This window comes from Passer domesticus, chromosome 24, assembly GCF_036417665.1.
Source record: "Passer domesticus isolate bPasDom1 chromosome 24, bPasDom1.hap1, whole genome shotgun sequence".
NCBI classification, from domain to species: Eukaryota; Metazoa; Chordata; class Aves; order Passeriformes; family Passeridae; genus Passer; species Passer domesticus.
Genome location: NC_087497.1, coordinates 7104919 through 7129142, shown reverse-complemented (window position 1 = coordinate 7129142; position 24224 = coordinate 7104919). Strand labels below are relative to the sequence as shown.

Below are 24224 nucleotides of genomic sequence, written 5' to 3'. Positions count from 1 at the left end.
AGGCGCCGCCATGGCGGAGCGCCCTCAGCCCCTCAGGAGCCGCCGGTCAGGCTCCGACTGAAATTGGTTGGAAAGACACGACTCACACACAAGCAGGGTTTAAGAAAAAAGTTCTAAAATACTTTTATTTAATAATTAAAATCTGTTGTTGCGGAGACTGATATACAATGTAATGGCGGCTGTACAGGGGATGCCGTGAGGGAAGAGCCCCAGCAGATGCCGGGCCACGGCCGGCGTGTTGCCACACTGGTCTGTGAACAAGAGAAAGTTCTCTCCCTCCCGCCCCCCCTTCCCCACCCCAAACCCCCGCACAAGTGGCATCTCACAGATCGTTTAGTTTTGTGCATAATACAGCAGTGGCCCTACCAGATTTTTTTTATTAACCCGCACTGAGGAAGAATTTCTCTCTCAGAAGAGAAATACCATTTTTAAGGTCACTTTTTAAACCTTTTCTTCCCCTCCTTTTGACCCACACAGTGAAACGATCAAGATTCCAGTAGGTTTAGCTGTAAAAATGAGAAAAAGGCAAGCTTCAACCCTGATTTGGGAGAGTAAAAAACATTTGAGAGAAAGCCACGATAAAAAGGACTGACTACTCTCACAGTTTCCCCAAATTAAAAAGTTTTAAAAAGGCAACAGTCATTTTTCCTGGTTCTATAATTTGTTAAACAAGCCTAAATATCTCAAGATCTGTTATTAAGATCGCAGCAAGTGTGAGAGAGTGCAGAGCATTTATACATATGTTGTTTTTTTTTTCTTTTTTCTTTTTTTTAACAAAAAGATGCAGCATATGTTAATATCTACACAGTTCCCTTCCAGGACAACAAACCGTTGGTCAGTAGTGATTCAGGGCATTAAGGACATGACAAAAAAGCAAAACCCCCAAAAATTGCAAGTGCCATGTCAGTTGTCTGCCAGGGTTCTCTGTACACAGCTAATATACACACAGATGCTTCTGAGGACATGCTCTCCTCAGCTTCCCAACACTAGAGCTGCCTTTGTTTCTCATCTCCCTTCCTCAGGGAAAGGAGGAGGAAATGAGGAATTGCACTCCCCAGGACAAGTCTGTACAAGCTGGGAAGGAAGGAAGGAAGGAAGGGGTCGCTCCCCTGGGCACGGTCTCCTGGCAGAGTCATACTGCTGAGCCACACGAGGTATAGTGTCAGTTCCAGCCTGATGGCATCAGAGATGTGTTTGTTCCAGTGAAATGCTACATTCAGACAGGATTCCCCTTCCCTGGCCGAAAAGCCCTTTCTGGATATGTTTGGAAGGCAAATCTTGGAAGAGCTGAGGTTCCACCCTCACTGTATTGCTTAGGAGAGGGATGCAGAGAACGTCCAGCTCTTGCGGGTTTCTTGCTCCCTCCTTGGAATATTATGGTCGATGGTATCTGAAAGCCAAGTGAAAAATCTGAGTGTTATCCTTGGAACTCAGGTTAGATGGTTACTTAGGCACTACAGATGGCCAGAGAGTAAACTGAATTATCTCAGAACTCTCAGCCCTCAGGGACGCTGTGAACATCATATAATTTCACCTCCTGTGCTCTGCACTCAACTTTGCCACACAGAGCAGGAAGGAAAGGAATCACTCGATCCAGGCCTGACTACACAGATTACATCCAAGGTAACTCATTAGCAAGTTGTTCTGTGACTGCACATCTCCAGCCTCAGAAAAGCTCACCCCACCTGCAGCTTCACAGAGTTTCAGATACATCTCAAACAAGACACTGGTCACTGAGCCTCCAGGATGGAAGCCCCAGTTTAAGGAAAAACAACCCACTTAGTGTCTGCTGCTGCTCCAGCCTCCCCCCAGGACTGAGACAGACAGGGACATTCAATCTCCAACTTAATTTTTCTAAGGCTTTAGTGTTGTGCCACTGAGCACTGTCCTTGCAGCACAGCTCTGACAGCTCCATCAGGACTTAGGCTAAAACACATTCTCACCTCGTGAACTGCTTGCTCTCCTCATGCACTTCCATTTCACAGCTCTTAAACTCATTCAGCTCCTTCCTGATGGCTGCCTGCACAGAGAGGAAGAATTTTTTGTAAAGAAAAGGGCTCAGATTGCAGCAGCCAGCCCAGTTTTCACAGTCCATTAACACCAAACTGAATTTAATCTGCCCCTCCCCGAGAAGGGCTGGGCAGTGCCCAGAGGCGGCCTGGGAGGACAAGGACAGATAATTCCCTGCCAGTTTCTTGAGCCTGCAGGGAACTGCACTGCTATGACCAATACTCGGTATCCTTGCTGTGTCGAGAAAAGACAATGGGGCTGGGGAAGGGTGTGGAGCACCAAGAGCAGCTGGGCTGAGAAGGCTCAGGGGGCATCTTCTCACTCCCTACAAGTCCCTCCCTGACAGGAGGGTCAAGACAGCTGGGGGTTGGTCGCTTCTCCAGGTAAGAAGTGACAGAACAAGGGGAAACTGCCTCAGGTTGAGCCAGAGGAAGTTTAGATGAGACACAAGGAAAAATTTCTCCATAGAAAGGGCTGTAGTAGAATCAGCATCCCAGGAACTGTTCAAAAATATGCAGACGGGGCACCTGGGGACACGGTCTACTGGTGAGCATGGTGGTGCTGGGTAAACAGTTGGACTCCATCATCTTCAAAGGGCTTTTCCAACCTTAACAATGCCATGATTTTATGATGCTTACATCACTCAGAAGCTGAGGCAGAAGCCATGCAGGCTTTCAGACTGTGCCCACCTGGGCTCCACCTTGCCACCAGGCAGCAGGAAGCAGAGCCGGGACAGCACATGCGAGTGAAGGCACACAGGTGGGGTGGCAGAGGGAAAGATGAAGAAGTGAAGCCAGAGGAACAGAGCAAATCTCCTTGGCTCACAGCTGTTTGTGTGGGCCACCCTGGTCTGGCTCCTCTTCCCATCTGGGGACAGGACACTCTCAGTTACCTTGTCAGCTGGGGTCAGCTTTGTCCATGGCTTATCTGCTCGCCGGTCATAGTCTTGAGCGTCTGTTACTTCCACATATTCATTAAACCTCAGGATCTTCCTGGCCTGCAGCTCTGCCACTGTAGGCCTCTGGCTAAGCTGAACACCAGGAAAAACAAAGGAGGTTAGTCTGAGCTTTGTCCAGAAAGCAGATCCAGGACTAAGCGCCCCAAGCAAAACTAAAACTAGTTCCCTCACTGTGCCTTAAGCACAAACACTACCAGGTCCTGCCTGCAGCTTGCCAGGGCAGGCTTCCAAAGAGGTAAACCTCTTACAGACTGGATACTCCTACTGGGCTCACAAAGCCAGGCTAGGGCAGAACCTGGGCCACACTCTCATGGAGAAGGACACTGAGGGGTGTGGGAACAGCTGCTAAAAGGGTGAGCCCTGCACAACACCACTAAACACAGCTTCAGCAATGGCAGCACTCACACTTCACACCCACAGGCCTTGGGGAAGCTTTTCCCAGCCATGAGCAACAATCTCAAGTAACTTGGATGTAACAGCTAAAAGCAGCTGTTACTTTGCTCAGCTCCCACACTGCTGTTACTTTAGAAATGGATTTTAGGGAGCCTGGTGTGAAGTGGTGGCCGCTGAAGCACTGTGTTAAAGCAGCCAGGCCAGCAAACCTGTAAAGTATCAGGCGCCAAATTTAGTTCTCATCTCGCTTGTTACACTAGCTGCCAGTTCAGATCTGTCACTGACAAAAACACGGCCCTGGTGCCAACGGCTCACCGTGGGTGACAGTCCACATTCCAAAGTCACTGCAGTCCGAGGGCACTGGGGACACTTACACAAGAGCCCTGTGACTCGCCCTCAGCACGGCCCCTACAGCGTGCCCAGTGCCACCGTGCCCGGCGGCCCTGCCAGGTGCTGTCACCGCGGGAGCCCGCAGTACCTTTCTGGTGAGCCGGCGCTTGATCTCGCGCTTCTCTGCTTGACGGTCAGCTTCGTTCTTCGCTGCCAAGAGGGAAAAAAACATTTTTCATGTAAGCATCAGGCTTTGAAAAGTGCTTTCTAGGCTTGAACAAAAGACGGTATTGAGCTGGATCAGATTATCTACAGATCTAAAGCCTTAGGACAGGCAGAGAGTGCAGTACAACTCAATACCCTGTGTCACCTCCTGAACTGGCAGGGGCAACATGCCCCTTACACATTCACCTCAACAATTAATGGCCATATCGCCAAAATGCATCCAAGCCACTGTGCAGCTTGCTCCTTCACAAAGCTATTATAATTTAAAAGAAAATAATAGCACAGATAAATATTTTAAATGGTAACTTCCTGAACTGACATTCCCATTTCCTCGAGATGTTTATTTAAAACTTTTGCAGAACAAGATATGGCCAAGAGAAACAGTCCTGACTTTGTGATGCACTGCTGCTTTAGAGATCATGAAGGCAATGCTGTAATGTCTGGAACACAGAAGTCCAGCCCAAACAAAAACACCTTTCACAGTCCTTGCTGTGTAACAGCAGAGTCTGAACCAGCCCACACACTCTTCTCTGAGGTGGCAGGCATGGGACAACTATGCCATAATCATATGATCCCAGAATGGGTTGGGCTGGAAGTGACCTCAGTGATCACCCAGTCCCACCCCCTGCCAAGGGCAGAGACACCTTCCACCCTCCCAGGTTGCTCCAAGCCCTGTCCAGCCCAGCCTTGGACACTTCCAGAGATGGGGCAGCCAGAGCTTCTCTGCGCAACTTGTGCCAAGGGCCTCACCACCCTCACAGGGAAGAATTTGTTCCTAACATGTAATCTAAATCTCTTTCAATTTAAAACCATCCCCACCTGATACATTAAGATGTTAAAGGCAAAATTATGGTATTTCTCAGGACCACCAGACAAATGCTACTCACGCTGAAGAATGTTCCTCTGTTCCAGTTCTTCTGCAGTTGGTCTCTGACTCAGTCGCCTGAAGAAAAGTGTAACAAGTACAGAATGTTGTATCTGGTCACTCATCAGTAGCAGATGAAGGATAAAACTGCCTGGTTTCAGTGCACTAGCCTCCTCCATACTCCTCACTCACCACTGAGGACCACTGCTGCCCTGGTTTACACTATGCTCTTGTCGGTGCTCGGCCTCAGGTGCAGCTTTGGGAAGGGCTATGGGCTCTCCAGCTCAGAACCTTGCAAGGAGCTCAGACAGCAGATCCTGGACTGCCACCAGTCCCAGCTTCATCCACCACCAGCACCCACCCTGCATCCATCCACACCTTTTTTATCCACACCTGTGTTTTACATGTCTGTAATCCTTGAGATTTTCCCCTTTCAGTCCATCTGACCTCTGGAAACAGGGGCCTGTCAGGGGGATATTGTCCAACTCCCAGAGGAACTCCCAGCTTTTCTAACGAATGAGGAACAGCAACGCAACCTCCCAGCTCCAGCTGCCGTGCCCAACCATCCACCCTATTCCAGCACAAGCTGTTTGGACAAGGCACCAGCTTTGTCCAACCCCACTCCGCACACACTGATCATTATGTGCACCTGATCAGCGTTGTCCCAATCTGCTGACGGATTTCATTCCACTCCTCCTTGCTCTTCCGAGGGAAGATGATCTTCTCCTCCTGCGGTGCGGTTGTGCTCCCCAGCTTTATAGCGAGCGTGTCTTTCCTCTTCACTTTGTTGGCCAGCGTGCCTGTGGAGAGGGAGAGCGACAGGATGCAGCTCAAGGCTACTGAGCCTGCCACAGCAATCCCAGCCCTGTGCCCCTGGGAGCTGTGCTCTCCCTGAGGCAGAGCTGTCCTCTCTCCTTGCTCTTCCCAAGCTCGGCACTCACTGCACAGCAGCAGCAGCCAGCACTTTTTGTGTGACACCATGCTGTCCTACCTGAGGGGCTGGGACAGCACAGGCTGTCACAGGAGCCATCTGCAACTGAAAGGGTGCACTCAGCAGGTGACTGCACAGCTTTGGCTGCAGAGCCTTGGAAAAAGCAAGGCAGAGGACATGTGCCACATCATGCAACCAAGAATGAGCTGCTTTGAGGCGCTGTGGGAACCAGTGCTTTGATCCAGTTCTCAGTGCAGCCAGGCACGAGTTCAGCAGAGCAACAAAAATGACAACTGCAATGTCAAAGCCTTACTGTTATGGCTTTCATCTTCTTCCTCATCCTCATCATCTTTATACAGGATGGGCCCCTCCGAGTCAGAGTCACTCATCCCTTCGTCTCCTTCCTGCTCCTCTGGGAGGACCTGGGGTACCAGTTTGGGGATGACTGTGACAGATGGCACATCTCCAATATACACACGAGGACCTGAATTCTGTTCCTCTTCCTGGTCATCATCTTCCTCTTCCTCATCGTCTGGACTAACGAGAAGCATGCTATTACACCTCTGAACACTTGGCACAGGGCCTGCAGAATACCCCCAGAATACATGCACCCTTAGCTCTCCCCAGGGAAGCCCAGAAACCAGAGGTGCAAGAGCCACGGCAGGATCCTGCACCATCCCCTCTCTTCAAAGCACAGGGAGCTCTGGCCAAGGAAATGGCAGAGGCAGGTTCTGCAGAACCAAACTGCCCCCTGACCCCACTACTTCTGTGACTTGGAGATTCAGCTCTGCTATAACACAAGACGGTTCTTTTCCCACTTATACAGCAAAATGGAAGGCTAAGGAAGGCCACAGATGGATGGAATCTGGGACCTTGTTTGGTATTGGTGCAGTTATAGACAATCCCAGCCTGAATTCCTGGCATCAGCCTGTGTTTGTAGTCTGGAACCCATTTGCCTTTGTGAGCAATAAAATCCCAAAGCCAGGGGTAATTTAATGGGGAAGATGCTCTGGCTCTTAAGAGCCTGAAACACAGATTTGGCCAACAGGGAAAATGGTTTCAGCAGAGACCTAAGCCCTGCCCAGAGCTGTCCCCATCATCACAGCACTGCAGGAGCTGGGAGAGCAGGCACACCTACAGGGAGGTACTCACACTTTGAGCATCTCAATGGTGACAGGCAGGGACCTCGTCCTGCCCAGGGTGCCATTGTCTTCTCCAAAACCATCGTTCTCAAAGAGCAATGAGTGAGCCCTGTGGGAGCCCTCAGGAGGTGGGGTGACAGGCAGAGGGCTGGCCAGAGCCTGCTGGATACGAATGTGCAGTGGGATTTGGGGCAGGCGAGGCAGCACGTGGGGTTCACCAAACCCTTGTTCTGCTGTCCTCTTCGATGCTTCCATGGATCTGAAGTCTTCAGGAAGAGGAGGAGGAGTCTCCTTGGTCAGGTCCAGGGAGCACGGCGGGTCTAGGACAGGGGTGGAGGTGGGCAGGGCCACACGTGGAGGGTCAGGGGGTACGTGGGTGGGCAGCGGCGGCGAGGGCGAGGGCGGTGGGTAAGCAGAGGTCACGTGCAGTGGAATCGGTGCAGGGCGACTCGCTGTCACTGTCCTGTCATTTGGGGGCTTAGAGGTGACAGCCTCTGACGTGTTGTTAGGCAGGAGGCCTCTCTTTGGAGGGAGAGGAGGGGAAGGCTTGGACAAGGCTGTACCACTGGTCATTACTTGAGAAAGTTCAGCTGAAAACAAAAACCACAAAAGCCACAATGTTAACAGGGTATTTTCCAAATAACCTCCACCAGTGTGGAAAAAGCACAGCGGCTCAGACCTGCCACATTATTTCCCTGGAGTGGGTGACAGTGACACATGGCTGCCCCCAGAACAGAGCTGGGGGAATCTGCAGTGCAGACACCACAAGAGGGTGCTGCAAGTGGGAGAGTTTCCCAAGATAAGGCCACATAACTGGAGAGAGGTGGGCACATTTGTGAGATGCTTAGCATTTTTAGACTTTCCCCTTGTAGATTAAGGGCCAGATTGTGCAAAACACAGTGTCCTCAGCTCCCGCCCAAGGGACTCCTGTGTCTCCTGAGCAGCACTTCAAGGCTGGCAGGACCAGGCTTAAGGCACCTCTGGGTAAGAGCAAAATCTGAAAGGGAGCGAGCAGCTGGCAGAAGGAAGCTGCTGCATGAGACACCAGAACTGCTCAGGGAATGAGCATCTTGGGGACAGACAAAGGGGTGACCTGCACAGTAACTCCCTCCCAAGCCTCAGGCTGTAACAGTGGCACAGAGGACACCCCTGCAGTCAGAGCAGGCACCAAAGACCCGTGGAGGGCTCACAAAGCCAAGTCCACTCCTGCTGTTCAACAACAGTGACAACACAAGGCTCAAAGCAACACCACAGGCCAGCTCCATTGTGCCAGACTAGAAAGCTGTGGAGCCTCCTCTACATCTGCATTCATACCCAGAGGACAACAGAGAACTGCTGGTTCTCTCCTCCCCTGCACACCCCACAGCTGCTCCCAGCCCACGCTGGCGGGCAGAGGCAGGATGGCTCTAAACGCGTTGGATACACTGCTGTTTCCAGCCACATTTTTTGTTCCACAAGTACCTCCTCCAATTAGAGCTGGGGTATTTCAAATGCCACCTGCAGTGTGTGCAAGCAGCTTAAAGAAAACAAGAAGGTATTTCATGGAGTGCTCAAGCATGGTCAGGCTAATCAAGCTGGTCTGGCACAGGGGGGTTGTTAATACCATACCAAGGTCACTTGCAAAACCTGCCAGAGCAAGGTGAGCCCCAAGCAGAGCAGAGCAATCTGTCCACACTGAAAGCAGCGGCCCAGGCTATTTGGCAACTTGCACATCCAGCACTGCCTCTCAAACCACACCTGGGTAACACCTCCAGTTTCTGTGATAACAGTGCAAACTGTCAGACTGATCTTCCCAGGAGCCTCCCTCGTGGTCTGTGCTAACCTCTGCTAACCCTGTCCAAAGACTAGGAGGTGTCTGTGAAAGAACTGCTTGAAATGCCAACAGGCCATCGCTGCATGGAAGTCATATCAACTCTCAAAATTGCATCTTTAAGATCCCCAGAACTCCCACAGAGAACAGAGATTAAATGAGCTTTAAGAAACTCTCACCAAATCTTCTGCTTAGAAAAATTACGGAGATAAAAACATTTAATTCTCTAAATGGGAAGATTCAGTTCAAACTACAGCTGGGCTGATTTATCCATGGGACAAGACTCATATATCACTAGCCCAGCCAGAGACCTTAAAGGAGGTGCCTGAGTATAACCAGGGAAATCTGAATTATTCCTACCAGCTCGTGGTCTCTGCCCTAAGTGGAAACCACGTGGCCTGGCAGTAACAGCTCCACCAGACATTGTTTGGTTTGATGTGGATTCTTTGGGTTTGTTTCTTGGTTCGGGGTTGTTTTTTTCCCCAAAAGCAGCTGAAAGAAGAAATTGTCACTAACCACAAAACCTCATCCACCAATCCCCAATCCCAGCTCCCAGTGAAGCATCAACATTCAGACACTGTCTCTTAGAGTTGACAGGGAACAGGCAGGCAGGGATTCCTTCCTGCAGGTAGCTGTTGGGCACAGACTGGATACTCATGGCAGAAGACTCCAGTAATTACACTGCTCCCAGTGTGTGTCCCCTGCCTGAACACCGGCAGATTTGAGTCCAAACTGGATTGTTTTCAGGAAAGATGGTCAGACATTCTGATGCAACTATAAATCTTCTCTTATAAGGGGAAGAGAGTCTTGCAGCAGTGGCTCCAGAACATCTCAGGGTACAAAAACCAGTTTATGGGGTCACTTACCTATTAGTGAGTTGCTATTTCTGTTGGCAGGTTTGGGAGGAGGGACGGGAGGCTGTTTGGCAGGAGCTGTGCTGGTTGTACTGGTGGGAGCAGTAGTGTTGGCACTGGCAGGAGCAGGGAGCAGAGTCCTGGGGGCTGGGGAAGGGGCAGCTGTGGAATTGACTGTCTTTGCTGCCGTGGAGGCTGTGCTGAAGGTGGCAGTTCTTGCAGTGCTGCTGGCAGGTGTTGGATCCTTTGCCTGTACTTCATTTGCCTCCTGGGAAGTGGAGGGAGGTCTTTTTGGAGGAAGCAGAGGTTGTCTGGGAACATGTGGCTCCTGAGGTGGTTCCAGTTCAGGCCCAGGGTGGCTGCTGGAGGAGCCTGCAAAGGAAGGCAGTTCAGTTTAAGGCACCAGAGGGCCTGCTCAGGGTGGGAAGGATCAGATGAGAATTCAAAACTGGCTACAGGAGAATGTGAAACCCTGATTTTGCACACATCTAGTTTCTTACCCTGCCTCTTCTTAGGTTCCTCCACTGGAGCAGGCTTCCTAAGGCTGGATGGCTTTGTGGCCTCTTCCTCCTGGCTGGGCAGGTTACAGACCCCAGGGCCCCCAATGGGGACAGTGTGGCCATTCTTCAGTGCAGGTGGGTTCAGCTTCTCTGGCTCTTCACCATCTGCAAGGGGATGGGAGGACAGAGAAGCAAAGAGAAAACACTCAGAAGGCAGGGGAGAGGAGAGGTGGCTGAGCTGACTCCACCACCATGGAGCCACACCAGCTTCCTTCTGGCTTCTGAACCAGCTGGTCCTCAGCCCCCTTCTGCACAGACCAGCACAGCAACCCAACCAGCTGGAGCTGAGAGCCCTTGATTTCACTGTCAATGAGTAAATCACACAGCTCTGTATGCTATCAAGGGTTTTTCTTCTCCCTGTCCTGCCCTTGCTCTTGTGTTACAGGTTAGTGTGTCCAGTGCTGTGCTGCAGCACAAGGAAGTTGTAACTGAAGTAATAAATCTCCAGCAGCTTTTGCATCCACGCTCCATCAGGGAGCAGTCACCAATTCCCTGCTGCAATGCAGATTCCAACACAAGCCAAGTCATCTACTGCATGTGCAATAATGGACTTACATGAAGTCTTCACATTAGTGGAAGCACCTCTGTTTTCCTTGTTTCTACCCTGAATTTGGCACTAAAAATTGCTGCTCAGCCCAAAATATCAGCAAGGCAGATTTCCTCACTTTACCCTTGTTTTAATCAGATGTAATGACACAGCTCTAGAATTTTATGTAGCTCACTTTGACTATTTCTGCTTTTACAAATTCTAGCATGGAGGTTCCCAGTGTTAAAAGCAAGACCTCTTTTTGGGAAAAAACCCCATCCAACCCAACCCATGCTTTTGAGGGTCCTGAAACTTCTAATCCCCATGAGGAAATACTCCACCATTCTCAGTAACTGCCCTGGCACGACAAATTTTTGACAGTATTACTCTCAAAAAAAGGTTCAGCATCCACCTCTAAGGGGAAATTGCCTATTTGGACTGATTTTCAACTCAAGAAAACTTAAATAAATACAACACCCATTTAATTAAAAATCTTTTTCAATTCAGTCTGCCATCTCTGAAGGAACTGGAGTTTGTGGCGTCCGTGCTCCCCAGGTGATAGACCCCAGCACACTCTGTTGTTCTGATTTTTGAAAATTTATTCTAATGCCCTCCTCACCTTTCCTCTCCCCCTGAAGAACTACCTCTCCTTCCCTAACCTGGTGTTATTCAGAAGCTTCCCAGGATTTCTTTTCCACAAGAAGCAGCCTTGGTTCCTATGAGGAGCTGGCACACGGCGCTGCCTCACTCACTCACTGCCCTTCCCTGAAATGCAGCAGGCACAAACAGCAACAAGAGGGAGTTTCCTCCCCAGCCAGGGCTGAAACTCAAGGGATGAGACAGAGATTTTTATGGCAGCAACTGCCTCTGGTTATCCAAAGTTTTTAGCAAGGGAGACAGGAACAGTATGATCCAGCTTTCCTCACCACTTTTCCACATCACACAAATCCCAGGCAGGTGAGTGGATGGTGATCTGATAACTTATTTTGGCAGCATGATCCCAACTTGGAGACATCAAAGATGAAAGAAAAGGGGATAAGACTTCCTAGACAGCAGTACAAACTTCAATAAGCCTAGTGGTCACTATGACACCATACCATGAAGCATCTCCTGGAAGATATGCCCCTACCCAAGCAGCTCAGAATTCATCCATTTCTGATTCTTCCCCCAGCCTGAGCCCCGGGGGCAGTACCATTGGAACAGCAGGAGATAGTGAGTGACAGTGTGACAGCAGAGGTATCTGGAGCAGAACACAGAGAAGGACAGGATGGGAAGTGAGCACAGCACAGCCCTCCCTCCCTGCAGGAAGGTGCCAGACAGACACTGCACTTCCTCAGCACCATCTTCCTCCCTGAGCAGGCTGCCTTCCTCCCAGGTGGGAAAACAGACCAGAGAGAGCATTGAAAAGGGTGAGGCAGACAGGAATCACTTCAGCAGAAAGCCCTTAAATTTGTCTCCCGAGGGTGAGGTTTGGCCAGAGGAAGATCAGCCACACAGACACAGACAGAAGTTCGTTTGCAGACTCACCCTGCTCAGGCTCTTCCAACAGAACCCCTCTTTTTACCAGCTCCTCTCTTGGCTTTCGCATAGAAATCTTTCGTTCTAAAACTGATATTAAATTGAAAAAAAGCACTCAGAAAACGGCAAGCTTGAAGTTCAAGAAGGTTTGTTTTTGTTTTTTGGTTTTTTTTTTAAAGAGGTTCTCTAGAGGAAATAAAAAGGGCTTCAAATATCACTGGTTTTGCATGGATTAAGAGAAGAGAGAAGGAACTGCATGTTCAGACCTGCATTTCACACTGCACTCCTGATTGTGGAGCAAACCCTCCCTCCCCACAGCTGCTTGGGGAACTTCCTTGAAAGAAAGGAATTAATCTGTCTGAAACTACAGCTCCATGGCAAGGTGTTTCTGGAGAGATTGCAGGTGCCAGCCCATCACCAAAGTCCCATTTTGGTTCGTACACATGTCAGCACTCAGGCTTGTGACAGCAAGCCCTTCTCAGGTGGATGGAGGCAGGGACACCCACCCAGGCCCTGTTACTTTACCTTCTGAAGTCTCCTTAAATTTGTCACTGCTTTTCTTTTTCCTCCACTTCCAGGGTTTGAAAATCTTGCCAAAGCTTGAGAACTTGCTTTTCCTCTTTGTAGGAGGCGTGGTGTCACCTGATTCCAAAACATCTACCCCCATGCTGGCATCACTTGGGGTGTGATCCACCTCTTCAGCTGCACAGAAAAGGAAAAGAATAAAGAATTACCTCTGTGCTGCAGGTGACAGCTGCCATCTCCCACCAACCCACCCCACACTGGGAATGGTAGCACATGTTCAGGCAGGAAAGGGAACAAGAACTGTCTGTGGCTCCACTGATAAACAGGGCAAAGGGAAACTGGTAAGGGCCTTCCTGATGAGACAAAGATTACAGAACCCCAGAATCATTAAGGTTGGAAAAGACCTCCAAGATTGTTGAATCCAATCTGTGAACAACGCCCACCTTGTCACCAGCCCAGAGCACTGAGTGTCATGTCCATTTCTTCCCTGGACATCTTCAGGGATGGGGACTCCACCACTGCCCTGGACAGACTGTGACAGGGACTAATAACTCTTTAAACAAATAAATTCCTCCTGATGTCCAGCCTGAACCTTCCCTGGCACAACTTGATGCTGTTTTCTGTTCTGTTCTCCAGGGGCAGAGCCTGACACCCACCTGTCTGCACCTGCCTGTCAGGGAGTTGGAGAGAGTGAGAATGTCCCCCCTGAGCCTCCTTTCCTCCAGGCTGAGCTCCCCAGTTCCCTCAGCCACACATTAATTTAATTTTGCAGTGTCACAGCTTTGTCCATGAACACAAACCACTTCCCTACATTTTCTCATCTTCATTTGGAAGCAACTGCTGCTGGACACAAGTTCATGACCACAAACACCCTCCAGCCCACCATGCTGACATCCACAACTGTCCGCACCCCGAAATCACCAGACCCATTCCAGCAGCTGCATGTGCTAGATTTTCCCCTCTCTGATTTTCCTTCTATAAATAAGGGCAGCAAAGCTGGCCAAGAGCAACAACTCCACAGGAAAGCGACACAATACAGGCCTGTGCTCCACCTACTGCACAGGAGTCTCTGGAGAGCAGCACAAGAGGGACACGGAGTGAAAAAAACCCCACCCCCAACTCAAAAACCCCCACTTCTGAAGCAGAACCAGAGCACAAAATACTAATTTGGGGACTATTTATCCTGCCTTGCCTGATGTTGCTGGTTTGGGGTATTTGATGGAACACAGAGAAGCACTTACAATGAGCAGAATCTAGCACTGCCAGCAAAAAAACAAATCAGTGTGCACAAGCTAAGCGAAGCCATCTGGCGCCCACTCCATGGCAGGATTTCCAGAGCCAGAATCCCTCCGCTTCAGCACTAGAGACAGGAGCACTGCAGAGCTCCATGGAAAAAATCCAACGGAGAAGAGAGACGTGCTGCAGCCCCACCATGCCCAGCAGGCTGGAGAGTCCTCACACAAACTGCACCCAGGTGTCTTCTTTTGGAGCCTCCAAGTCACACACTGTGGAGCTCAGGAGCACAACAGACCTTTTCGTCAACTTCAGACAAGCCTGCAAGTGCAATATGCCTGCAGAACAGGCAATGCCCTGTAAGTAACAGGAAAATACAGCCAAGAATCCCATCTCCTGAGACTACGAGATTAGGAAAAAAATTAGGAGAAAGCCTCCTCACACATATAGGACAAAGAGGTAATAATGTATCTTCTGTATCCCACAAACCTCCACTGTGGATACAGGCCCTGATGTGAAAATGCAGATACCTGTCAGCACAGGGAAGAACATGTTCAGGACAGAGGGGGGGAAAAAAACCCACCAAAAAAATGTCATTGTTTGATGCAGCTCTACCTGCAACCCTGCAGTGCCTCCCAGCAGGAGAGCTCAGATTCCAGAAAGTGAGAAAGGTATCCACAGCCATGGGCTCCTGAGTAGCCACGGGGCTGGGGACAGGCCAGCACTCTGTCACTGCAGGACAGACAGACCCCACTTTTCCAGTCTGAGCACAAATGGAATGGAAGATCCCAAACACAGAGGGAAATTGGAGTGTCTGAGCCACTGTTTGCCTGTTGGTTGTACTTTTGTTTAAATCAGCCCCATAACAGAAAGTCCCTCACTCTGAACCAATCAAAAGCTGATGTCAGCCAACATTTGTTTGAAAAAGCAAGATCAATTCAGCATCTGAGATGCTTTTAAACTAAAAAAAAAACCAACCAACCAAAAAAAAAAAAAACCAAAAAAAAAAAAACCACCCCAACAACCTTGACTTTATAACAGGAGAGAAATTGGGTGGAAAATAACATACATCATGGCACCAACTGATCTGTGATTTTCTGCAGGGATGGAGGGAGGGCGGGTGGAAGTGGAGGGGTAGGCAGGGGAGGGCAGAAAGGCATTTCAAGCTCCCAGAAACCCAAGAGGAATTGTCTGCATGTTTAGAAGTACTTCCTTCAGAGACCAGAGCGTTAGCCCTGGAGTTGTACATGCAATTTTAAGAAGCAGTATTCACTGTGCTCAACAGAGCATTCCCAAACTTCACCAGGCAGGCATGAGCGCTTGCCAAGCACAGGCTGTAGAGGGAATTTGAAGCCCAAGTGTCACCAAAGGCATTTCCCTCACCTTTCCAAGGAGAACAGTGCTGAAGGCAGCAGTACCAAGCTTGCCTTATATCTACTCTTCCCTGAGTTGCTCTGAGGAATGTCACTAATGTGCTGCCTACCTCCCAAGATGTCAGAGTGCAGCGCTAAGCGAAATAAGTTATTAAAAGAAAACTCAACCATCAGCCCCAGGGATTAATGAAGAGCCCTCGGCACGGTGGAATGTCTCCATTTCCAGATAGAAGGAGAATGACAAGCATTCCCCTGCCACAGCCCCCTCGGAACAGCCAGTGAGGAGCACAGGACAAGAAAGGACCAGCCAAAACTGCAGGAGACACACGGTACCTCCAAAGGAGGAGAGCTAAGAGCAGAGAGGGTGGGGAGAACCCACATGTGGCTGCTCCTGCCAGAACCTCTTCCAGCAGCTCCTGCAGGCCAGGCCCAGCTGTCAAAGCAAATACCTTCCCAGGGTGGAGCTCACTGCCAGAGCTGCAACCACGCAGGTGAACACAGGAGCTTTCACAAGACCTTCACATCAAGAGCAAATCACCTGGTCCTGCTTCTCTGCCTCACTGCTCCCTCGGTGTTACAGATGCTCACAGGCTCCTGCCGAGACTCAGGTGTTGCCCAACATGGAAAGACTTGGTTTTCTTGGTTTATAATCAGTTCTGTGCCCAAAAGCAGCCAGGCAAGAGGGGGAGACATGCACACTAGGACACAAAACTGTCCAAATCATTTCCACCACCCTTTTGCTCTGTGTAGAATAAAACTTGACATGTTACTAAACGTTCTGAGACCATTCCAGCCCACTGCTCACACGGAAGCCAGGGAAGCAATTCCTTCCCTGATCCTCACTGGGATTCGTTCTGTCCTGTTGTGCAGATGACAGGAGAGCCTGTCCTACCCTTCCACAGCACTCTTCCTTTTCCCATCCCCAATTACCACAGGGACATTTAAAGCAGTCTGTTGTGAAGCAATTATGACACTGAGGACTAATGAGCGGGTGGATCAGCAGCTGGAGGTGAGATTTACAGATCTGCATTCAAATAACCTTATTGTTCAGTGATTGTTCATATTAGATAGTGCTCACACTCCTTCCAAAATGGACCTTCCCTTCCATTCACACCCATTTCCAGCTCAAATCTCCATGAAGTGGTGCAGAGAGGACATGTCTTCCCTGTGAAGGCAGAGAATCCACCTTGCTGAGGCTGTGCCTCCTCCTGCTCTGCTCTACAAGGTACAGGAGGGTCCTTAAGCTGCTTTGCAATGCAAGGGAGAAACTCTTCCTTATCCGAGTCATGCACTGGAAAACTGGGAAGGAACCACAGCACCACGCTAGGGGAACAAAATAGGGCAAGAAAAGAGGACCCAGACTTCGAGGGAAGGGTGGGAAGCATCAGGATTCTGATGCCTTCACCCGATCTGGCCCAGCAGCAAGGCTGTGCAAGAGACCAGCCTCAGCCTCACATGGTGCCAGGCTGGAAAACCCACTTTAAACACATGGAAAAGGTTAAATGAGGTCACACAGCCCTGGGTGAAGCCAGAAGAGCCCTTATGAAATGGTGAAGAGCTGGCAGGTCCCTTAAGTGACCCCATGCCAAAGCAGGAGCTTGTTCAACCCTTCAGGAAGCAGTAGTCCCCATTTAGGAAAAGTGACCCTGGAGCTGGGACAGCCCCACAGAGCCTACCCTGGAGCTGGGCTTAATGTTCCAGCAGAGCCCTGGAGGAAAAATCAGGAGTAAAATATGTGCTGCAACTTCAGCACGTTGCCTGATGCTCCCAGAGGAGATGGCCTGCAGCACTTGGAGCTCAGAACCCAGCTGGTCCAGGACAGCATGATGCCCCAGCTGCTTCCCAGCCAGAGCCTCCTGCCACCGAGATCTGCGCTCCCAAACACTTAAGCTGTTCTGATCTCATTCTATCCAAACAAGCAGGTGAATTTGAGCTGTTTAAAACAGCAGATTTATGCTAACCCAAAATGTTTAGACTGAAATAATCTAGGGAAACGTCACAAAACTGGCACAGCCTGAACACACAAGAAGGCAGGAAGCTCCAGCAGTGCCAAGCAGCTTGGGATGCAATTCCCTATTGCTTTGCCTGGCCACCTGGTCCTTCCAACCCTCCCCTGAAGACATGTTTTTGCTCAAATCTTGCAGTTAAATTTCATGGAGAAAAAAGCTCCTTTTCCACTGCATCTTGTGGTGTTGAGTGACCCCAGTTTTGTTTTTTTTTTTTTTTCCAAAACAGAGAAACCATTTCAGTGGAAGGAGCTGGAGACCCACAGTTGGTCTCTCCCACCCTCAGCAAGTGGCTGTGGTGATGTCACCTGCTCCAAAATCTCCTGTCAGGCTTGGGGCTGCCATTCCTATTAAATAGGGTGAAGCTTTCATTTCCACCATTGCTCTCAGTGGATCAACTGGCACAGCCAGCATCCACGGGGTCAGTTAAAAACCCCACACACAGTCACACCTTGGCCACACACACAGGACACCCCTGCTGGCCCTTAGGAACCCCACCTGTAAGTGTGAGCAAGGACAGTTAACCCCATCTTCAGGGATCAGCCCCAAAATACTGTTTTGTAGAGCCAAGCACTGCCAGCCTGGAAACAGGCACAGCAGGAACTTCGGGGACCAACAGGAATAACTAAAAAAAGTTCCTTCCATTAAGGATCATTTCTGATGTGGAAGATACCTGCAGCAGTTACATGGAATAGAGGCGCCTCTGATGCACAGTGTTAAAGAACTAAACCCAACATGGATCTAGTGCAAGGCATTCCAGAATTCATCCTGGTGAGTTTTTAAAGTATTTTATCTCAGGCCACACATCCTTCAGAAGTCACCCTGGCTATGGAGAAATTTTGCTTTTAAGCTAAAAATCACTTCAGATCCAAGTCTGAGATCACAACAAAGCAAGGCTGAAGGCTGTGAAGAAATCAAAGAATTGCATCTCAGATGATGACAGTTCATATTATCCTGAATATACCTGGGAGAAAAACTGATTTTTAGTGCTCATGAGGAAAATGGCACAATCCTTTAAGGATGTAGGGTCAGTGAGCCTCAAGACAGGACTGCAGAATGGAGCTGCTAGGAAAAGGTTAAGAGCAAGCTGCTTTTCTCCCCCAAACATTTCTGCAGACATCCAAAGGCTGGTGAAGCAGTGTAGGAGAAGCCAGGTATCACCCTCCCTGCACTACCATGGGCTCTTTGCCCCAGTCCTATTCTGAGATGTAAGAGCTGGTAAATTCTACCTTCATTAAGAGACATGTTCATGAGGAAACATCCCTATTTTGATGTGTAAACAGACTTGCAGTGTCTAAATCATGAGCTTAGGCCAGATTCATTCCATCCACAAACCAGAGTTCAGCCAAAACCTGATCCATCTCTTCTTGTAGGAGCTACTACAGGATCCCCACAAATGCCAGGAGTTGCTGTCCATGAGGAGCTTGCTGGGCATTTCTGTCTTTGGGTAATGAGGTCCTTCAGTGCCATGGCAGCAACTCTTCTGAATCACCTTTATTCCCTTCCCTGAGGAACACACATCCCTAAGGTTCTGCCTTCGAGCAGGCCCACAGGGTGCAGGGGAAGTTCTGCAGGGAACGTGGCTGCTCCTCACACACCTCAGGTGCCTGGAATCCACCAGTGCCCGTGGCTCCACCGCCAGCCAGCACAAGGCACTCCCTGCAAGCCTCCTTGCTCCACCACGGTGTGGATGCACAGGCTGGAGAGCAACCCAGCTCCCTCCCTCCCTCCCTGCTGTGTCTAGCAGAGCAGTCAAGAATCCCAGAAGCTTACAAGCAAACAGCAACATCTCAAAAAGCAAACACACTTTGAGTGAAATGCTGTTGAAAGTATCCAAAAAGCACTTTGGGTAAATGTTTCTAAGCTTCCCTAAAACAGCTTTAAAAACTTGGTGTGTGCTTTCCTGAATCATCCAGGGAAGACGTGAATCCTGACCTTAAAGGAATGAAAGGTTGTGGTCACAAAACAGCCTCAAATAATCCCAGCCCTCAGCTTCCCTGTGTTTTGTATGTTTCTAATGACCATAATCTTCACAGGACTCTCCTTAACAGCATCCTGACACAGTTAATGCAAGAACCATCTCTTCAAGTTCCAGATTTAATCAGTAGGAACTCTGAGAGCTGTGCCATGAAAAAAAAACTTCAGGGAGCAAATGAGCAGTTGAGGAAGCACCAGGTCTGCTGGCCCCAGTCTCCCGAAAGCACAGTATCATTACACCAAGCCCACTTCCCTGGAAATTACCACTGTTCTTGGCATTTGATGAGAGAAAGAGCCCAAGACTGACCAGGTCAGCTTCTAACAGTGACTAAATCCAAGCAGAAGATGCTGTTAATCTCCATAGTACAAAGACAACTGAAGTTTTACTTCCCTTCCACTCTAACACTTTATTTTTAGCAACTCTTGAACCAGACTAGCTGGAGTGAACTGGTGGTGGGGAAGAGAATCACTGGTTTCATCTGAGCCCTAGAAATGCTTCATGGGTCAAAGTTATAGAAGTTAAAAATAATTAAAATAATAGTCTGCATCTTGAGGGTGATCTTTGTCTGCCAATGTCCATTTCTTCCCTGAAAATTAGAAAATTCTGCTTTACAGATGAGGGTGAACAACTGAGCCCAGCCAGCTAACAGCAAGTGGGAATGAGAGAAAGGCAACAGCGGGATGTGGAAAGTCTCCTCAGAGCCAGTGCTGGGAACAGCACCCACGACAGACCTGGAGCAACACTGACCCCACACAGTGCTCGGGGAGTGGGGCTGCTCCTGGAGCTGAACACAGTTGTGTTTTCTCCAGCCTGTTACTGAGATACTTCACAATGGAGAGGAAAAACAAGCAGGGAGGTTATTGCCAAGCCCTTCTCCCCCCGAAACTGCTACAGCTGCCCCAAAATATGGGTGACATCAATCACAAGGAGGCAATTCTTGGTGGCTTTGGTCCCCGCTCACTCTCACATGGGGCTGACTCCTGCCCCATGCAGTTGACCATTCCCACTGTCCAAGTGCAAAAGGTGGTATCCCTGAATCCAGAGGCTGTCCCTTAGAACAGCAGCTGGGAGCCTGTCTGAAGACCAGAGAACATGTTGCACAGTGGTTGCATGTGAAATCAGTAAGAGAAAGGAAGGAAATGGAGTTATTTCTCTGGTTTCTCTCCCCAGCTGGGCGCAGGTTACACAAGTCCCACATTCCACTCCCGTTTCACCTGCAGTGCTGCCCTGCTGCAGCCCCACGGCTCGCTGGGCTCCCCTGCCCTGCATTACTCACCAAGAGCACCTGGATTTACCGGTCTCGAGAAGTGCGGCTGCCCCATGGGATCCTGCTCACAGCACTCTCCGGGAAGAGGTGGGAGGGGAACAGAGGAAAAGTCCTCGCTGAGAACACTTCAGCCCTTCAAAGCGGTAAATCCACACTCCGGAGGAGGAAGGAGCCTGGAGCGAGGCGAGTGCCAGCTCTCAGGTGTCCGATGGTCCAGCACAGCTCCTGCTCGCCCCGTGCCCCATGGCTGGGCACTTGGTTCTCATAAATAAGTGTCCGTGCCAGCTCCCTTCACGCAGGAATGCCTGTCATTCCAGAGCCGAGCTGGCTAGGGCGAAGCTCAGGAAGGGGAGGAGACAGCCAGCCAGGATCCAGCCACTGAGCTGCACAATCCAAATTATCAACACCCCTCGCTCCTTCTCGCATCCAGTTTAGCAAGGAGAGAGAAAAGCTGGGAGCGAGGAGGAGAGCAGAGTGCTCTTCTCAGGGATGGGCTTGGAGAATCCGTGCACAGCAACACTCCAAGGGGTTTCACCTCCCAAAATGGGATGGAGGAATTTACAGCCTACCTGTGCCAGCTGAACACAAACTAAGGCACTCAAGGATGAGGCAGCCCTTCTCTAAGTGCTGTGGGAGCTGCATTACCCGGAGCAAAGAGAATTTCAAAGACAGTCTGAGCTGATATGCATCTAGCCAAATATAAAAATACAATTTCATGCAATTCCCCTCTCCACTAAAGTTACCAGGAAGCGTGTCTTCTCGTCTAATTTAAATTTAACAATGGAAGATTTAAATTTAACAAGGAAAGTAAAAGTTTAGTTCTATTCATGTGTCACAGCTTGATGGTTAAGGTAACAAACATCCCCCTCAGCCATCTGCTTCACAATAAAGGATCTCCAAAGTGTAAATATGTCCATTTGGATTCCTTAATTTATCATTATAATTTGGGCTAAGACTTCTGTGAACCTACAGCTCATTTGCCCTACACACCCTACAACAGAGAAGCAGGAAAATCTTTAAGCATCCAGAAGCTTAGTTCAGGAAAAAAAGGAAAATCAATTTTCAAAAATATACAGGAATTTGCTGCAGCATAAAAGGGATTAAAATCAGGAACCTGACCCCATGTGACACATCTAGGTTGGTTCTTCCCCAGTGCAGAAGTTTTAACCAACAGGATTTGCTGCAGTGCTCTGTGTCCTTGTTGGGGCCAGCAAGAGGAGGACTTCAGTCTGACTGAATGCTACCCAGGCAGCAATCCCAATCAGAAAATCTTCTATTCTGTGAAACAACCAGATTCAAAATTGTCAATTTGGGCTGGTGCAGCTGGGAACAGTAAACACTGTACACTGCCCAGAGCAAATGCCATGGGATTGCTGTTCCCAGCCTCAAGGATAGGGGGATGCAGTGCTACAAAAACAGACCCCAGAATATGGCAAGGGGTAGTTCTGAAATTGTGGCTCAGGTGAGGTGTTACAGAAACACACCACAAAGGCGACCTTGGTGCTCCTGGTTCCCCACTGATATACTAAACGTGCCATTGGGCAACTTGCAAATCCTCTCCTTGCCCAAAGCAGAGCTGCAGAAACACAGGAGGAGGAAGAACATTTGTGCACCTTCTCCATGTGCCTTGTGCTTGTCCTCAATGCCAGGCAGGTGCCCCTCATCCCACAGACAGGGGCTGAGCAGAGCTGTGGAGGCAGACAGCAAATACCTCTGTCCTCCCTTGTGCAGGGCACATGCACATTCCTGCAAGTGCTGCTCTTCTCCACTCCCACCACGGGCATCCCACTGTGGGCAATGAACCTCCCAACTCCCAGGAATGCTCCACCTCATTGAAGACTTTTTGCTTTGAAGTAAAGGGAAAGCCATTTTTAAAGCCATTTATATTCACTGCCATCTGGCAGAGACCCATAAAGGTCAGAGATAAAGGCAGGAAGATTTCCCCAAGCCTGTAAATCAGCTGCCCAGCTTGGAAGGAGGTCTGGAAAAAACATCCCTGCATTGGGGAATGCTACAGAATGCTGCCTCCAAACCTACCTGGCTTCTACAAAATTGAAGTCACTGCCTTTTATAAGGCATTTGCTGTGAATTCAAAGGGCACAAAGCTCTGCTGCAGAACAGACGACACGTGGTAAATTGTTAAAGCACTGCAGCACAATCATATCCCTGACCCTTTATTTCTACATTTGTAAAACATTACCTTAAATTCCAATAACAGGTATTTAAATTCACAGTGGCTGCAGCCCAAGAGATGCGCAACAGTTACTCAGGCTCTGGCGCTACACAGGAACTCACCAGGCTGTGAAATAAAGTCCTTTACATTTCTGTATCCTTCATCAAGCCTCAAAGACCATCACAGAGAGAATAACAAGATTTGGCAATGGTTGTGCCAGAAGCATTAATATTCCTGAAAAGTAGGGCTGTGGTGCTCAAGAAGCAAAGAGATACAAATCTGTGCTTCCAACTGCAGCTCGCTCTGGACTTAAGCATGATTCAGGACCACCAGCCACTCTCTCCTCTTTTGGGGGAGAAAGCAAAACCCCACCAGAAAACAGCTGACAATGTGCACAAAGTACCACAAATCCAAAAATAACACCAGCATCATTATTTTCAAGGGAACTCATGGCCAGGAAAAACCATCGGTCCATCCTTGAGTTCCATATCTGGAAGGAAAGGTGCAAATTCTGTCCCAGAAAACAGAACGCCAAAAAATGTTCCTGCCTCAACTGCAGCCGGAGGTCAGAGCATGAGAGCAGCTCCTAAGAAACGCTCTGCTTTCAGGGGGCTTTGTTTCACCACTGGGGAAAAATACAGGACAAAGCAACCTGCCCCCATCCCACTGGACATCCAGGATAAAGAGAAACCCACACTTCAAGCAAGGAAGAGCAGTAAAAGGCAAAAACTCCCATAATAATGAGAAAGGCCATCTGACCTTGCTGCACAGCAACCAGAAGAAACCAGAGCAACTGTTTTACTCCTCAGGGACAGGTGATGACTTTTTTAGGATGAAAAAGTTGGAATAACAAAGAGCTTTCTAAAGGAGAGCAAAATGGGAAACAGCGGATTGTCCCTTCAGCATTTCCTTTTAAAATACAGTAACGAAGAAATGCCAGTTACATGAAAATTTTATGTAATTTAAGGAGAGGCAGACGGCAGAAATAAAATTAAAAAATAAAAGGCAGCAAACACTCAGACATGGGGTACATGGCCTTCTGAAGTTTCATTTCCTTTTCATCCAGCCCAGCATCCCATTAAAACCCTGGCATTTCCATGTCAATAATCTGTTTATATACATTGTAAAAGAAACTCTTCTGTATTGTTTCATTTCAAAATCTAATGAAAGCCATGAGCCCAGTATTAGCTCCTCTAATAAAGGCAGCGCTGCTCACATTTCGGTTCACACCGACGTGAAATGCTACATTCACCCACGGTGACTCAGACATTTGTGTTCCATGATTCAGCCACAGGAACATTAAAAAGGACTCCAGCATTATCCCATCCCTGCCAATGGAGCTATTTAAAACCAGTGATACTGGGCGTTTTCCTTCAGAGCTCATCACCAGGGAGTCAGCAGGAGCTATGGGGCCTTTAAGGCTCTTTCACTGTGGAAGATGCTCCCTCCAAAATCCTCATGCAGGGAACACCTCACCAGGAGGGCTGGCAGGGAGGAGAGAAAGCGGCAGCACGACTCTGGATGTGTTTCATTGAACCATGGAATGG

General features: G+C 49.2%; 1 protein-coding gene across 19 annotated transcripts in view; it reads right to left on the bottom strand.

The window, feature by feature from the left end:
* Positions 1 to 98: 98 nt before the first annotated feature.
* PHACTR4 (phosphatase and actin regulator 4) overlaps positions 99 to 24224 on the bottom strand; it is a 55647-nt gene continuing 31521 nt past the window's right edge. For 16 of the 19 annotated variants that reach the window (XM_064398538.1, XM_064398532.1, XM_064398542.1 and 13 more), the window contains 12 exons: positions 12648 to 12824; positions 12132 to 12212; positions 10019 to 10183; positions 9531 to 9890; positions 6865 to 7444; positions 6026 to 6249; positions 5431 to 5581; positions 4804 to 4859; positions 3840 to 3901; positions 2903 to 3040; positions 1944 to 2020; positions 99 to 1390 (listed from right to left, as the gene is read on the bottom strand). In XM_064398538.1, coding sequence (XP_064254608.1) covers positions 1375 to 1390; positions 1944 to 2020; positions 2903 to 3040; positions 3840 to 3901; positions 4804 to 4859; positions 5431 to 5581; positions 6026 to 6249; positions 6865 to 7444; positions 9531 to 9890; positions 10019 to 10183; positions 12132 to 12212; positions 12648 to 12824 — 2087 coding nt within the window. In that variant the 3' untranslated portion in view covers positions 99 to 1374. Of the gene's footprint in view, positions 1391 to 1943; positions 2021 to 2902; positions 3041 to 3839; positions 3902 to 4803; positions 4860 to 5430; positions 5582 to 6025; positions 6250 to 6864; positions 7445 to 9530; positions 9891 to 10018; positions 10184 to 12131; positions 12213 to 12647; positions 12825 to 13888; positions 14219 to 20513; positions 20816 to 24224 lie in introns of those variants that run through there. The other 3 variants (XM_064398548.1, XM_064398537.1, XM_064398536.1) reach the window with 3 other exon arrangements.